Source organism: Mastigoproctus giganteus, chromosome 4 (genome assembly GCF_048544385.1).
Source record: "Mastigoproctus giganteus isolate SK-2022 chromosome 4, ASM4854438v1, whole genome shotgun sequence".
Classification (NCBI taxonomy): Eukaryota; Metazoa; Arthropoda; class Arachnida; order Uropygi; family Thelyphonidae; genus Mastigoproctus; species Mastigoproctus giganteus.
The window spans coordinates 97,961,349-97,978,277 of NC_143578.1; the positions used below are offsets into that span (position 1 = coordinate 97,961,349).

The following is a 16,929-nucleotide window of genomic DNA, read 5'->3' on the forward strand; positions in this document are numbered from 1 at the left end:
CCTGAATCCTATAGAAAACTGTTGATATTGTGTGGAATCTGCAGTTGCCAGAAAAAAAACCAAAGACCCTTCGTGAACTTCAGGAATCCAAAATTTGTGTTTGGAATCACGAACTATCAGTTGATTATTATTATTATTATTATTATTAGCTATATGGTGCAAGGAAGCCTGTGGCTTATGCTGCACCACCCAATTATCTTCAGAAATTGATCTTGTCAATGCCTCGACGGCGTGCCGCAGTCATCAGGGCAGTTCAACCAAAAAATAGTTTGCACCTGGTGAACTTTTCATTTTTCACTTTCGTGAAAATTTTCAGAGGGAAGGTGGTGATAATGTTTCTTAACCTTAAAGGCGATAAAGATATGTAAATTTTTTGATATTGAAATAAACCTTTGTTAATGTTTTAAAAATTCAAATAACTGCCTCATTATTCGAAGAGAAATGTACACTGCTCTCAAAAAAAAAAATTTCATTAAGTCCTAATCTATTCAGGGGAAATAAAAATATCCTCGGTGCTCAGAGTCTTCTGGGACAGAAAAAATAAATAAAGCAGTCAGGTAGCTTGTGAGATTTGGAGGAGTGAGGAGCCAGTTGTGTTTTAATTGAGATAATACAGCTACCTAAATTGGGTTCCAAAGCACTGGGTATAACGACTGTAAGCTTTGGCTTACTAAAAAATAAATAAATAAAATAATAATAATATATATTCATTTAACATTGGAATACTGTATATTCTTACAAATTAGACTGAACATTTAATTATACCCGTCAACGAAGGATTAAAATAGGATCAGGTATTAACCGTTAGGAAGATGCTTAAGGGCGAGGAAAATTTCTCAGAAGGACGGTGAACTTCGACCTACAGAAAGAAGGTCAGGTCAGAATTTCTCGAAAAAGTCAGCCAGGAGAAATATATGGAATTCTCCTTGAAAATATATTTCCATATATTTCTCCAGGAGAAATATATGGAGTTCCCTGATTAGTTCCTTCGTCCTTGACGAACGAACTAATCAGGGATTATATTAAAATAAGGGGTGGGGGAGAATTTAGGACCAAATGGGATATAAGGATTTGTTCGGCGGGAAACGTAGAGAGAGAGAGTTGGTCGTTTGGAGAGAGAGTTGGTCGTTTAGAGTGAGTTGGTGGTTTTAGAGAGTGAGTAAGCCGTTTTAGAGAGTGAGTTGATCCGTGAGTTTTTTTTTTTTTTTTTTGGAAGTACAGAACAACGGAATCCCGAAATGAAGACCATAATGGAAAGTCGTCCTAAAACCAAGGAGCTGGCTCAACCAGGAGAAGGGGAAAATTAATTGTAAGTGCTGTTTATCATTATTATACCTAGCCAAGATATAGTCCCTGGGGAGAAGAGAATGGCAAAATAAGGCATTCTGTACTCCTATCTGCGAATGACATGATTAACCAGTAAAGTGGAAGGATAAAACCCGACTTATGTCTTAAAAGAACTTGATACTAGAGAGCTATTAAGTGCTCGATATTTCCTATATTCTATTATATTATGAATCAACAGGGCTTACCTTTATTTTTGATATAGGAAGCTTCTTTTCCAACTCTCCTTGTCCAACTCGCTAATAATTCATGGGGAAGGCGATATCAATTTTGCAAGACATTGTCATAAAGTTAGATTTTGGAGGTCTAAACTGGCTAATAATTAAGGATCGATTTTTTCTTTTTGGTGCTGTGGCAGGAATTTTGAGTTAAATTTAGGGGTCTAATAATTGGATATAGGGTGGGGGTGGGAGTTATTCTCTACATTCCTTGAAAGAACTGTAAATTATTCTTCGTGGTAATGAGATTTAGTAAAGAACTTTTGTAACGGTACATCCCTGTGGAGTTTGCTTGTATTGGACAATTAGTGGAAAATTTGTATGTACATGAGTTTTAACCCTTGTATTAAACATGTTACAATTAACTATGTGTATTTGTCAGTTTGTCTCACTCTATTCTAACTAACCCAAATCCCTGGACTTGTATATGCAGTCAGATGCCCAAGGGTAACATATAGTTACCAAAATAAAATACCAGTAGGTGGTAAAAAAATATATATAAATTAATTAAACAATTATATATATATAGTACACAGAGTAAAAGAGTGTACATCTACACGACACTTAACCATATAAATAAATAAAATAAATAGTAAGAAACCCCGGTTCTCACAAAGTCTTAGGGGCCATAAAAAATATGGGAGTGGAACTGAAGTTATAAAATCAAACAAAACTAAGTACTATACACCTAGGTCTAGTGAGGCCCTATGCAAGTGCAAGGCCCATTGCTGCTGCTGCTGCTCTAGTTGTCCATGCCTAGCGCCGGCTCTTCCTAGAACAGGCTCATTCTTATAACAAGCTGTTTAGCTTTCGACCCTGATAGCTAAGTACTATCTGGTGACTGTTTCAATAGTTACATCATTCCTATGAAGGATAAAATGCATTGCACAATTTCTGCAAGTATATATAAGAACGAAGCTCAAATTCTTAAGTTATTAACCTTACCAAAGGTCAATGGAAAGTGCGAGGTGAAACAAAGAGCTCATTCTGTCTCAACAGGAAATAATAAAATTGTCGCAATGATGTTTTGAACGAATTTTATCGACTTAAATAATTAACCAAACTCAAAGTTTGATAACATTTAGTCAATGAGTAATTTTATTTGAATTAATCAATTATCAATTTCGTATACTCGTTAATTTTTACATTGTCATAAAATTGCATAGAGAAGTTTATATTTTGCAAAATGATTATATCTTAAATAAAGAAAATTTGTTCTTTACAGTCTTCTAGCAGTAGTTTAACGAAACGAAGGAGAAAATGGTTACTTTTTTTTTTTACAAGAATGGTTGTTATCTGTGTTCATATTAGACCGGAACACACCGTTCCAGCGAATAAGTTTATTTCATTTTATTTTTTTTAAATAAGTTTAGAGTGTTCTGGTTTTAACGATTCCCAAATGTTAAGATGGTCGTTTCGATTATAAGTTCGAATACACTTCTAGTTAATCGTATTGTCTGAATATCAGAATCATGGGAACTCGTGTATGATATTTGCATGTGTTGGATAAAGTTTTGAAATAAAAAGAAAAAATATATACGAGGTGTGGTAATAAAGCTCCCGGACTGGTGCAATAAAATTAACAAAAAAGTGAAGGAAATAAAAATTGGTTTTATTTTTATTCAAAGTAATTATCACTGGTTGAATGCACTTATTACGCCTTTCTACAAGTTTCTGTAGAACGACGAGCCAAGATTTCCAAATCGATGATGTTCAATTCGGCGGTTACGTTCACTTTATGACCTCAATATCCTGAAATCTCTTTCCTTTGAGGGCAGTTTTCGTTTTGGAAAAAGGAAGAAGTCCGCTGATGCTATATCGGGAGAGAGTAGGGTGGATGGTTGATCTGTACAATGACATATTTCGTCAGAAACGTCTTCACGGAAAGTGCGGAATGGACGAGCGTTGTCGTGCAACGAGAACCAGCTACCTTTCTCTCGAAATTGCGGCCTTTCCCAGGAAATGCGCTTCGATAGTCTTTGAAGCACCTGTACGTAGAACGCAGCATCGACTTTCTCCCCTTCTGGTACACTTTCTGAATCACATCCTGTTTAGCAATCATGGGCTTGAACCCCGGTCATTCAATTCGTTTAATTATGCAACCTCGCGCCTGACCACTAGGCTACAGCGCCCTGTTGATTTTGAATTCCACTGCATGTTCTGACGCTTTGTCTCTGGGTCGTACTGAAACAATCAACACTTATCTCCATTGATAATCCAGTCGAAGAATTTAGAATTGTCTTGGCAAGTCTGGGCATGATGGCACTATTCGTTTCTTCTGCTCAACCGCGAGGCTCGGCAAGACACGTGTGCACAGAGCTTCCTTTTCTCTAAATCTTCATGCAGAATTTGACGAATCATCTCGTTCATATCCAACTCATCAACCATCATTCTGAGGTTAGAAAACAGGCCTTGTGCGTCGGGTTGCATTATATCATCAAAGTTTTTTGCGATGACCGACTAACTGGGTTAAAATAAATTTATTAAAATAAAAATATAATATATACATAAGATAAAACAGAAATAAAATAAAAGAGTTAAAATATATAGTAGCTTTCGAAGCGAAGTGTCTCTTCATCAGCTAGTCTGTGATTGGTGATTGGTGTACTTAAGTATATATATTAATGGTTACAATAGCACAAGTCAGCTGGGCATGATCATGTATCACGAGTCTGATGTGGGTAAAGCAGAATTACGTACACGTGATGATCGCCAGCGCTCATCGCACTGCAATACAATACATTCTATAATAGGTGTAAATGTACTGCCCTCGTCCGATTCATAGTACTATTATTGGTGGCTATGTGTAGTGCTTCAAGCCATGAGCGCTGGCGGTTATCATGTGAATAGTCGACGATTTCAATATCCCATTGGTGATCAAGATTGTGCTGCTCAACCCAATAATGTTCGACGACTGCGGAGCGTTCAAAATTAGCGGTTCGCAGAGCCACCTCATGTTCAGAAACCCGATCTTTCAATCTCCTACCTACTCACCCTCTACAACAGATCTTTGGAAACAGGGAAATTCCCTGCGGCGTGGAAAACTGCAAACACCAAGCTAATTCTGAAAAACCCTACTAAGAACCCAGAATGTCCATCATCATACAGACCCATCGCTCTGCTCTCAGTAGTCAGTAAATTGTACGAGAGGCTGCTCCACATGCGGATACAGAACCACTACGAAAGGGTAGGCCTCGCAGCTAAAAATCAGTTTGGCTTTAAGCCAGGATCCTCTACGGTGGATGCCCTTGGAGATCTGCTTAGGAAAGCACAACAGTGCAGGAAAAAATATCTATTGGTCATTTCAGTCGATTTGCCGGGCGTTCGACTCACTTTGGTGGCCGAGCGTCCTGAACAGGCTGAGAGAAGCTGCAGTGCCAATCAACTTATACAAAGCAATGGAAGACTACCTTTCAGGCAGAAGAGTGGAAATAAATACAAATTATCAAAAAATCACAAGAAACATACATAGGGGATGTCCACAGGGGTCTGTTTTGGTCCTCTCATTTGGAACATGGGCTTGGACGATTTCCTGTGCCATGACTTGGGGCTGGCTGAGGCCCAGGCTTTTGCGGACGATCTCGTTGTTACTATTGAGGTAGATTCCAGAGTCCAACTGGAAAACATCGGTAATCAGACAATGCAGAAATTACAATACTGGGCCACAAAAAACCAGCTAAAAATTGCACCGACGAAAACCATATCCATCTTGCTGAAAGGAACTCTTCAGGTACAGCGTCCGCCCCAAATAAAAATAAATGGCCTGACCATCAAACTCACCAAGCAAATGAAGTACTTAGAAGTTATCTTCGATAATAACCTATCGTTCATACCTCACCTGAAACACATAAGAATGAAAATAAGAAGACACTCAGCCCTAGTGGCTAGGATTACGAGAAAGGATTGGGGACTGAAAAAACGAACCCTAATGCTATATTATAAGTCAACCTTCATCCCAGCAATAATCTACGCAGCTGCAGTATGGTACACCAAAAGATCACTGGTAACCAACAAGAAAATCCTGGATATGACACATAGGACCATCCTATTGACAACCACACGAGCTTGCCGCACGGTAAGCACACCTGCACTGCAGGTGCTTGCTGGAGCGCTACCCCTGGATTTAGAAGTTGTGAAAGCAGGACTGCTCTACCTGCACTCAAAGGGAGTGGCTGCAAATCATCAGGACTTCACAATCAACCCAGCAAGCAGTCAAAAAACGGATAGAGCACGACTACAGACCTACCTCCTTCAGGAGTGGCAACAAAGATGGACAGAGACGACAAAGGTCGATATCACTCGTAAATTCTTTCCAGAACTGAACAAAATATACCGAAGGCAACCGGGCTTGCACCTGACCTCGTTACTCACAGGATATGGACCCTTCAACCAGAAACTGTTCGGCCTCGCCGATGACCCAAATTGCACGTGCAGGGAGGTCCAAAGCTGGGACCACCTGCTTTACGGCTGCCCACAATACGAAGACCTCAGATGCACCCTCATCACGAAAATCCATTACCTCCCCAAAGGACTTGAACATCACTTCATTGACACGGAAGAGGAGTACCGCGCGCTCTCCCAGTATGCACAGGACCTCTTCACAAGGAGAAGGGTGTTAATTGCCATACATCGAGACTGATAGTACAGTAACATAAATCGCATAAGACAGAGACAACTCCTGGAAAAGAAAACTGTGGAAGAAAAGAAAATGAACGGAAAAGAAAGGAATAAAGAAAAGAGAATCAACGAAAAAAAAAAAAAAAAAAGGACAGGGATTGCATCATGAGTGTCCCAATATGAATCAAGTGGACAAGAATAGAGACAACAAACTGCAGCCTAGCTCCCAAAGCTTCACGGCAGCCTGAAGAGGGCACCCTAGCACCCTTCACCTTTAAACCCTACTCCCCCGGGGAGACGATTCTCTCGTCGCCCCCCCCCATTTCTACTCTGGTGGGGCATGGGCATTGCAACACTGAAACTTGGGGCTGTCTTCCCTATTGGCTCCATACTTCTGTCTTTCTCACCCCAGTCTTCAGCTCTCCTCTCTCTATCTTCACGCTAGCGAAGCTCATACACCTAAATTTAAATACATCCAAAATATCTTCAACCACGTTCTGGCCCAACTCAAGCAACATCAACCCCACGATTGACATTGGTATGTGTATGCAAGTTGTGTGTATATATGTGCTTGTATACACACATATATGCATGCAATATAAATACAATATAATTTTTTTTATTAATCTTTTTTTATTATTCTTTTATATATTTATCTTTTTTATTTTTATTTTATTTCTTTATTTATTTCCTTTTTTTTTTTTAGGTCCTAGCCACTGAAATCTCAGGAAATTAGGTGGCAGGACCTGCCAGAGTAACTTAAGTCTACTGGGTTCCTGGTCTGCCTCCACGGGGCAACGTTGGGCCTCAGCAGGGGTCCAGTGGCTAAACGACTAGATGAACAACGGTACACGGCACTACACATATACAATATCCATACACTTTTAAATCTCTGGCATTTCCGGTGAACTGGTACACCCACAATGAAAACTACGTGGAGATGGGGAAAACCCCTGGTGCCGTCTCACACTAAATACACCTTACGTAACATCCCCCACAATCCAGATACGTTTTTTTTTTTTTTTTTTTTTAGATTTGGTAGTTGTTGGCGCATCGGCTTCTGTGGCCATATTGCACCTCCCAAAGTTTTTGCAGTACTTTGATCCAAGCCCGAGGCGGGAATCGAACCCGCGACCTTTGGGTTGCCGGGCAGGTACTTAACCCACTCGGCTAGCCCGGTCGGCCCCAGACACGTAATACGGTATACGGAACCACTCCGTAGGAAAGGAGGAACAGGTGTTTTCACCTTATAAATAATGGATGGTAATTTCCTCCCCGGAAGTTGCACGCATCGTATATGATGGAGACGCAAGATTCTAACAAGACGTTCCGATACTGATCCGCTTGATCATCATTCTGAGGATCAAACGACGAACAATTTTGGGCTCCGCGAACATCCTCAAGTCCTTCTTTGAACCGCTTATACCTTTCAAACACACAGGTATGAGTTAACGTTTCGCACCATAAACAGTTTTTAACATTTCATATGTTTCTGTTACAGATTTTCCCAGTTTAAAGCAAGATTTGATATTCTTTTGTTTCTTCATTGGAAAATCGTGACACGGAACTGTAAGGCTACTAAAGAAAATGGTTGTTACTTGAAACCTGTCAGACTACTGGACAATCTCTGTACTACCATCTGTTGCAGGAAGTTTGAACTGCCAACATTTCCGTATATTTTGAAACTCATCGAACATGGCCGCAACAGGACGAGTCAGGAACTTTATTCCCACACCTGGTATATGGTTCCGGTTGTTAATATTTTACATTTCGAGCACTGGCTATTATTGGAATATTCATACGATAAACATTTTGATGTCCAAAATGGTCGTGAGACTATAAAATTCATTTATCCAATCCATTTATCATAAATTGGTTTATTTAAGGTTTGCTTATAAGCATAAATCGTACATAAACCAAATCTTAAATCTTAAATAAAGCAATTAACCCCGACCATTTATAACAAATTTCTGCCCCTATACTAGAGCCATCTTTCAATCCATTTGAAGTTCCTGCCTGTAATTCCAATAATATTCGGTTTTCGCAGCCTCCAATCTTGGACCATTATCTAATTCTTGTCTAAAGTCTAAGTATATTAATGTCCAGTTTGGTTCTTGCATCCAATTCCTGTGCATCCGCGTCATAATAGTTTCGAGTTTTCCAGGTAGATTTTTCCCTTAGAAAGCCATGTTGTGCTCCATTTAGGATATTAACTTTGCCGGTCAGCGGTTAGTATATTTTGGGTTCATGGAAATCAGCCGCTCTGATGAATATCGTTTGTTGTCCTACGTAGTCTGTGTGGCTCCTGCTTACCTAGTTTTCTAAATAGTGTATACCCACATCATACTGCTGTGAAGGAAAGAAAGATAGCCTATTAAGGAAAGCGTATAAATAAAATCGATTTTTTAATTCGATTTCATGAAGAATTGTAAATGAATGAATGAATTCCTTTATTTTCTATGAAAGAATTCACCCCTTGAATGGATGTGGGCTAGGAGGGTGTGTATGTATTTTAAAAGTATTAATACGAATCTAGCAGTGTGCTATGTATAGAAACACATGAGCGATTCGACCATATAAGCGGATGCCAAAGAGAGAAATAATTCTTATTTCTTATAATTTTTCACCTACGGTTCTTCCGCTTAAAAAAGCACTCTGTTCGTCTCCGGCGTCGACAGGCCTGACGTAGGCGAGTGGTCAGGAGCGAGAGTGCTGGTAACACACAATCTTTGAGTGGACTTGGGTTCAGGTTCGTGATTATTAAATACGATAATACGTGACTGCTAAATAGCATTTGTATTGATGATTTATTGTAAACTGCGCTGACCTGGTGGACGTGCCGGAGTATAAACAAAAACATTTTTTTTTTATTATTCTCCAACGGCACCAATAACTGTGTATATTCTCTGTAAGCTGGTCTTGAGCCAGGACCAGCTTACAGAGAATATACACAGTTATACAGAGAAGTATACAAGTATAATGATTACAAAATCTTCATATAAAACAGAAAAAAAAAAAAAAAAATGAAGAGAAAGTTAAGCAAAATGACATTAATAATTAATACATAATGCTAGTATAGATACAGTTTCATAATATTATTCTCTTCTTCTTTCAGTCACATAGCTCCCTGAGGAGCTGTTGTAGCCACCAACAAATTCCTCCAACTGCATCGATCATGTGCTCTACGAGCGGCATCGCAAAGTGTCATGCCCAGAAGTTCACTGATCCCATCCTTCCACCTAGTTGCAGGTCTTCCTCTGCACCTCTTCCCCCCGATTTTTTCCCTTCCATTATATTCTTCAACAGAAAGTTTTCCCTTCTTATATGACCAAAAAACTTTAGTTTTCTTTTGTTGATACTATGAAGAAGAATTTTAGTCCGGCCAATTTTATTCAATACCCACTCATTTGTTCTTCGATCCAAGTAAGAAATACGCATTATTCTCCTGTAACACCACATTTCAAATGCATCAATTTTCTTCCTGTCAACTCTTTTCAGATTCCACCCTTCACATCCATAAGTGGCAACTGGAAAAATTAACGAATCAATGATTCTCAGTTTCGTCTTTAGGGGTGGATCTTAATCTCTCCATAATTTTGTCAGATCAGTGACCAACATTTTAGCAATTGCCTGTCGTCTCTTTACATCGTTTGAGCAGTCATTATTTTTATTTATTCTTGACCCTAGGTAATCAAATTCATATAATCTTGTCACACAAAGTCAAACCAGAGATACTTTGCATATATTAGTCATATTACAGTTACCCTTCACTAGTTTATCTGATTAGACAATTATATAAAAAAAACATGATTCATTGTTCTTATTTCCTAATTAACCCCTAACACTTATACCTTCACTTTACCTCTTTTCTTTACTTCACGATACAATACTGTTTCCTATAGTAATATTCAAAATACTATATTCATCATTAAACTTTTATTTTCACTACACTGTTACAATTTGCTTGTAAACAAATCTTCGGTATCCTAATTTCCCTCTTTGTTACTAATCGTTCAGATAAACTACTTGTACACAAATTTTCATCGATTAAAACACACCATATTCAGATTTGTTCATATATCTTATTTATCTATCGTTTAAAACATATTCAGAATCTTTCTTTAAATCCTTTTACTTCCCTTCTAACATATTATACATTCACAACTCTCTCAATGTTCCCCTATACACAATATTTCTATCACTTTCCCAATAATATCTTTCTTAACTAGTAACTATCCTATTCTCCGTCTCTCTCATCTTTTTTATCTGGGCTCTTTCTCTCTATTACTCATTCCTTCGTTTCCCTTGCATTATACAATAATCCCTTTTTAGCATAATAAACTACGTTAGTATATCTACCTCGGAGATAATTTATCTTTCACTTTACTTTCTAGTGCTACCCCCCTTTCATTAATTATCCTTCGTGTTAACTTAGAATACACTTAATATATCGCCAATCTACTTCTATATTCTTCTCCAGGGAGGTTTCAGGCTGCCTAGAGTTTTCCTTTCTGGTTTCCTTCATTTGGTTTATTTCCTGACTCTGCTTCAGATATTTTTCCAGAACTCTTGGTTGCTTGGGTCCGGCATCCTTGATCTCCTGGACACGTTGACACGTCTCCACTTTGACACGTCTCCTCCTTTACTACGGATCCTTTGGATGTATTTTGTTCAAGGAGGTCGTTGCCTTTCCTGGTTCACTTAGCCATCTTTCATAACTCTTTGCTTATCGTACTTAGCCTTCGCTTTTCTTTGCTACTCTTAACTATTTAGCTCCTTACTGTCTCGGGCCCTTTTGCACTCCCTGCATTTCTGCACTTTCCGACTTACTCCACCTTTCTCCGCTCTGTCCCCACGATCACTTTTTCAGTCACTCTTCCCTTTCATCCCACACTGACGACTCCCAACTTTTTCTCCGTCGTTTGAACCTCCTCCCACAGGACTCTCTACCAATCCAAAGAATTCACCTAACCATTCCCTCTTTCCTATTTGTTAAAAAAAAATTACCATAACTCTCCCCCCCCCCCCCCAGCGTGCAAACCAAGACTTTTTCCTGTAATTTTCTTCCCCGGGCAGCATAAACATTTTATGTTTGCCGATCGTTTCCAAAGATAGCTGTTTTCGTGTTTTCACATTTAAATAAATAAATAATTTGCGAAATGTTGTCAACTTACCAAAAAGTCCACCACAGTGACGCAGTCTTTTCCGACACAAACGCTAGCCTGTCCAGACTATGTCCAGATGCTGAATACATCAAACGTTTCTTAATCACCCGCATTTCACTGTCCCATTGTTCTGCTTCTAGTAAACCTTTCTCACCTGTCTCAAATGGCCACTCCTTCCCTAGTACGGGCCACTGTCTTTGTTTACTCAAGTTCACCCCTTTTCCACACATCTGCATTTACAGTACTTGTTACTTCTTTTCCATTTGACTGCTATTCAATTTGCACATCTATAACCCCTTATTTCTAAATCCAGTTTTCTCCAACTTTAACCTTTATTACACATTCAAATTAAATATTCAATCTTAATACTTACTATTTTTAAAACTTAATACCCCCCTTCCATCGCCCTTCCTGGATTTATTCTATCTAAAATAAATACACTGTATTTCTATTATATTTGTTAGATCTAAGTCTTACAAGACGCAATTAGAATTATTAAATGAAACTTTTGGCATCCTGCCGTGAGAAAAGTAATTGATATATTGAAGTGAAGCATAGTTGGAAATCGGTTTTCCAACTGTGCTTCACTTAAATTTTGATGGACACTTTGTTTTCGTAGTTCTGGGAAGATATATCCCAACCCCCTGTCACACCAGTATACAGTAGGTGATCACTTAACTTTTATTTGTTTTAGGGGCGGACTATGAACTATTTGCCCTAGGTACAAAATTAGCTAAGCACAGTTCTGAATTTCACTTATACTACATATATCGACATATATTTTTTGAGTTTAATTAGTCAACCATTTAAAGAGAGAGAGAGAGATCATTAACAGTTTGTGAAGTGCTCCAATTAAAAAAATATTGTTATTATTTATTTATGTTTGTTTTTATTTATTTATGTATGCTTATCAACAGGAACGGAGTTCTAGCCAAATTCGAGCACTAGGTTTGAATTTTCGGTCAAAGCAGGTCGAGACTTTTAGACTTACAAAGGAGAAATGCTGTTCCCCACGTTATGTGAAGAAATATCAGTAAAACAGTGCATTCACTATGAAAATTAATTGTTATAATAACCACTCTGTTACCACGTGAGATGATAATAATATACGTAGTTTATTAAGCTTATAGCCCAAACCACTATACATTTAAGATGACGTTTCAGGCAACTTATCTCTGTCTGTCATCAGACCATACATTGTCTGTTATGGGGAGATCCCTGTCTATCATTAGCAAATGTATGGTCTCATGATAGACAGAGATAAGTTGCTTAAAACGTCACCTTATGTATAGTGATTTGGGCTTAATAAATTATATTATCATTATCTCACGTGGTAAAACAGTGGTTATTATAACAATTAATTTTTATGGAAACAACCTCGTGACGTCCTTCCCTAACTATCTTAGTGCATTATCTGTTCTGCTCCCAACTTCATGAAAAGGTTCTAGCAATCGCCGTAATCACTTTCCCGCCCCTGAGAGCTAGCGCTTGTTCTGGCAACTTCCAGGCTTCCATGTTAGCACGGCCCTGCATTCAGTTTTTAGGGTCCGTAGTTTAACGAAGGACCTTTATAATGTCACTCGGTTGTCTGTCTGTCCGTCACAGCTGGAACCATTGAACCTATTGACTTGAAAATTTGCACGAGTTTGTACATCATGTGAGCCAACATAACACCATATTGATCGTTGTTGACAAAAATTTGTCTGAGAAATGGGGGGGGTGAAATGTGGGGGGTTCAAAAATGTTTTCGACAACTTATAGCTTATTAAACACCGTTGGAAAGAACTCAACGAGTAGGTTTAAAATATAATTTTAAAATATTTTTAAAATTAAAAATGGCGGCGCCAGACGGGAAAATGTGAGTAATTTTCGTGTCTCCCCCTCTATTTCCGTCGCTAATGGAGCTAAAAATTTAAAAATCATATTAGCTATGCGTTATTCAAAGCTTATCAAGGGAACACAATTCCGATTTAAATCTTTCATTTACTTTTTGTGTTAAAATTAAAAAAAAAACACAATTTTTTATTGCACTTCGATAGCGCGCTTCTTTTTACTAAGTAACTCTCCTTTTGGTAACAAAAAGGTTGCTAAATAGTTAGTTAATAAAGGTCATTTATAAATTTTGAGGTTAGAAGTATTTTTTAACAATTTTCAAAGCTGGAGTTGTCCTGGCAAGGAGGTACTCAGAGAATCAGTGTTGAGGAGGCGGTGGTGGGGAGGAACCTGCGCGGAGTCTTGCACGGTCCTCACCTGCCAGTCGCTTCTCCCCCAAGACTTTAATCGCTTCTCCAGGAAGAAGTCGGAGTCGCTTCTCCCACCCTTGTCATTTACAACAACTGGAAAGACTCAAAGACAACGTTTTCGTTAGTTCCTCAGTTTTAGGCCAATCCGGGGTACCAGAAACATTTTTTCAGTTAAGCTCTCTAATTGAGATACTACACTAATTGAGATACTATACTGACTATGGATCCTTCATCCTGGGTGACCGGAACTCAGTAGTTGACCGATTTTATTCTGATTTAGCATTGGTAGTGGCATATGGTAAAGAAAGCAAGCATATATAGCACCAGCAAAAAAAAAAAAAAAAAATTAGCGAACACAACGGTTGAATGTGATGTTCGCTCTTCAGCATGCTGTTAGCAGTGCAAACTACAGTACTAGTTAATACGAGGACACTTCGCGCCGTCTCCACGTCAAGCTACAATAGCTTATTGCGGTTGTTTTGTTTTTTTCTTCCAATAAAATCAATTTACTTTCTTTTCAAAAGTATACCGATAATGTCTCACATCTGGTGAGTATGGCCTCAACACACCCCGGGTCCTGAGTTGGATATCATCATTCTTCTCTTCCTTGGCGATTTCCTTCTACTGCTGACTCTCTCGCTCCCTCTCTCTCTCTCTCTCTCTCTTACAGGGTAACTCAGAATTTTTTTTTTGGCTGGTGCAGCATAAGCCTCAGTCTTCCTTGCATCATATGGCTAATAATAATAATAATGATAATAATAATGATAATAATGTGTTTAAGCTAAACTGGGGATTTGGGATCAACTTTCTCATTGACATAAAAGTAGTTGATTAGGAATTTAAATTTATAAATCGTGAAATCTAAACGATAGTACTTGTCCGATTTTAAAATCAAACTGAAAAATATCACTTCAAATATGATAAAAAGGTGCAGGCAAAAAATAGCCCAAACCTAAAAATAAGTGAAATAGACCTTTGTGCTTTTTACTTTGAACAACCATGCCGTGTACAGAGTGGGCCATATACCATTTTAATGTGTCAGTTTACCGAGAAGAAATGCAATTTTCCAAGTAAATTATCGAAAACTGTTTGAACAATTTCTTTTTCTTTTAAATCCATAATCATCGCAACAACTTCTTTAAATTTTACCCCGGGGGCTCACATCTGGTGAGTATGGGCTTGGCACACCCAGGGTCCTGAGCTGGATATCATCATTCTTCTCTTTCTTGGTGATTCCTTCCTACTTCTAATTCTCTCTCTCTCTCTCTCTCTCTCTCTCTCTCTCTCTCTCTCTCTCTCTCTCAGGGTTACTCGGGAACTTTTTTTTTTTTTTCCTGGTGCAGCATAAGCCTCAGGCTTCCTTGCATCATATGGATATGAATAATAATAATAATAATAATAATAATAATAATAACTCTAAACTGAAAATACTAACGGAAATCATTCTATCTGAAAGACTTTTCTGGCACTATGTTACTTACCAAAAAAAAAAAAAAAAAAAAAAAACAAACTCGAAGAGGAGTAAATTAATTTTAATTATTAACTGGTCAAATTTATACCATCCCATGATCCTGTGCAATAATTTCCACTTTCTTTCTGTTACTCAAGATTATTTAACGTCTATAATTATTTATGATTATGATTGTATAAGTATTGAAATTATTACCCTGACATTGAGACCCGCATTACGCATAGATCTACGGTGCTGAATTTTGAAGCGCCAAAATGACGTGCTTTTCTTGGGTTGTGATTTTTAATTGGGTATTATAAAATTATAAATTTTCTGATTTTTCTTAATTTAGTACCCTGTTGGTGCTACTTTGACACTTAAGAAAGTAACTTTAACTCAGTTAGGATTGGTTGAAGACGGGTATTTCCTGCAGGAATTTTTTAACTGTTATTTTCACACGCACACACACACACACGCACAAAGAAAGAGAGGCGAAAAGAATGATTTGTAAGAATTTCATACCACCTGTGAATCTAAAATGCGACAACCCAGTTTCTCCAAATGACACGTTTAGTTGTAAGATAATTGAAATAGCTTACCCTGCTCTTCAGCAGAACAAATGATGATGCTCACTGCTAGCAAGACAATCCTGAACATAGCACCCGTTCCGTCAAGCTTCTACAGTCGTTGTACAACACTGATGTAGCAATTCGAATGAACGCTCAGTTAGCGAAAGGAAATGAAAAGTCAGCCCTGACCTTCCAAGTTTTTGATCACAAGATGACACCCAATGAATGCTCCGAAAATGTATTCGTAAGGATGACCACAATCACTTTCAAAGCGCTGCAGTTACTTGAAAATAGTTATGTCGAATTTGAAGTTTCATGACCTAACTGATTTAAAAAAGTCTTGTTTTTTGTTTCTGCATTAATTTATACACTTTTCTTCAGTAACGGGAAGGCGGGAAGTTCACAAGTTATTTCTCAACCGAAAATTTTTCCTCTTCCATCCGTACTCTGTGGTGATTCACTTCACTTTAGTAACTTTCTTTAATGGCAATTAGTGCTCATTCCCGACATTCGGATTTCCTCCCACAGGGCTGGCCGTAGCGATAAAGGCATTTTCCGGTGTGTGGAAAACGTTGCTTATAGTTGATATAGCGAATATTGGCCTGCATATTATTTAATTATGCAGAATTCAATCTGTCTTTAAACGACTACTGAGGCTGTGACTTATGAGCGCGGTGGCAAGGGAAAAGTGGAGACGACTGAGAGACGTAGATTGTTTACTGCTCTTGTCGTTGGTGGTAGAATGATAGATAGTCTGAGCTGCAATGGACTGACAGCCCTCTATTAGTAGTGAAGTTAGTGAGGACTAAAAGGCACATCACGCTAAAATTTCTCTCTTTAATTTCAATACCTCTGTATCTGAATATGATGATAGTCCATTAGGAATACAAAAAGACATAAATAAAGCCTAAATGAACATGTTGATAGAAGCGGTAAAGAAAAGATCGATATAGGTCACGATTATTCATCAGGAAATAAGAGTCTATTTCCTGCTTTATAGTATTCTTCTTTATAGTATTGTTATTTTATTTTAGTTTTCTTTAATCTAGCTTGGAATTATCTCAAGGAAAAGTCGAAAAATAAAACTTTAAAAATTAGAAGAAGTAATTTTGGAAACAAAAAAAAATAATTTAAAACTTCAGGTAAAGGTGAATCTTAGAGAATTGTTGTTATAATAAAACTAGGAAAACAGAATCATGTACATATTAGAAACTACACGTTGGGCTGAAGACGGGCCATTCGTTTTATTTGAAAATTTCATTTTTATTTATACTATATCTGTTATCAAATCTCATTTTAGAGAAATCATTATAGGGGGACAGA

General features: G+C 38.0%; 1 protein-coding gene across 1 annotated transcript in view; it reads right to left on the reverse strand.

The window, feature by feature from the left end:
- The window catches only part of LOC150086934 (uncharacterized), a 64,321-nt gene extending 48,246 nt beyond the window's left edge, over nt 1–16,075 (reverse strand). The window contains exon 1 of the mRNA XM_090371691.1: nt 15,637–16,075. Within this exon, the coding sequence (XP_090227817.1) occupies nt 15,637–15,694 (58 nt within the window). The 5' untranslated portion in view covers nt 15,695–16,075. The remainder of the gene's footprint in view (nt 1–15,636) is intronic.
- Nucleotides 16,076–16,929: the final 854 nt, after the last annotated feature.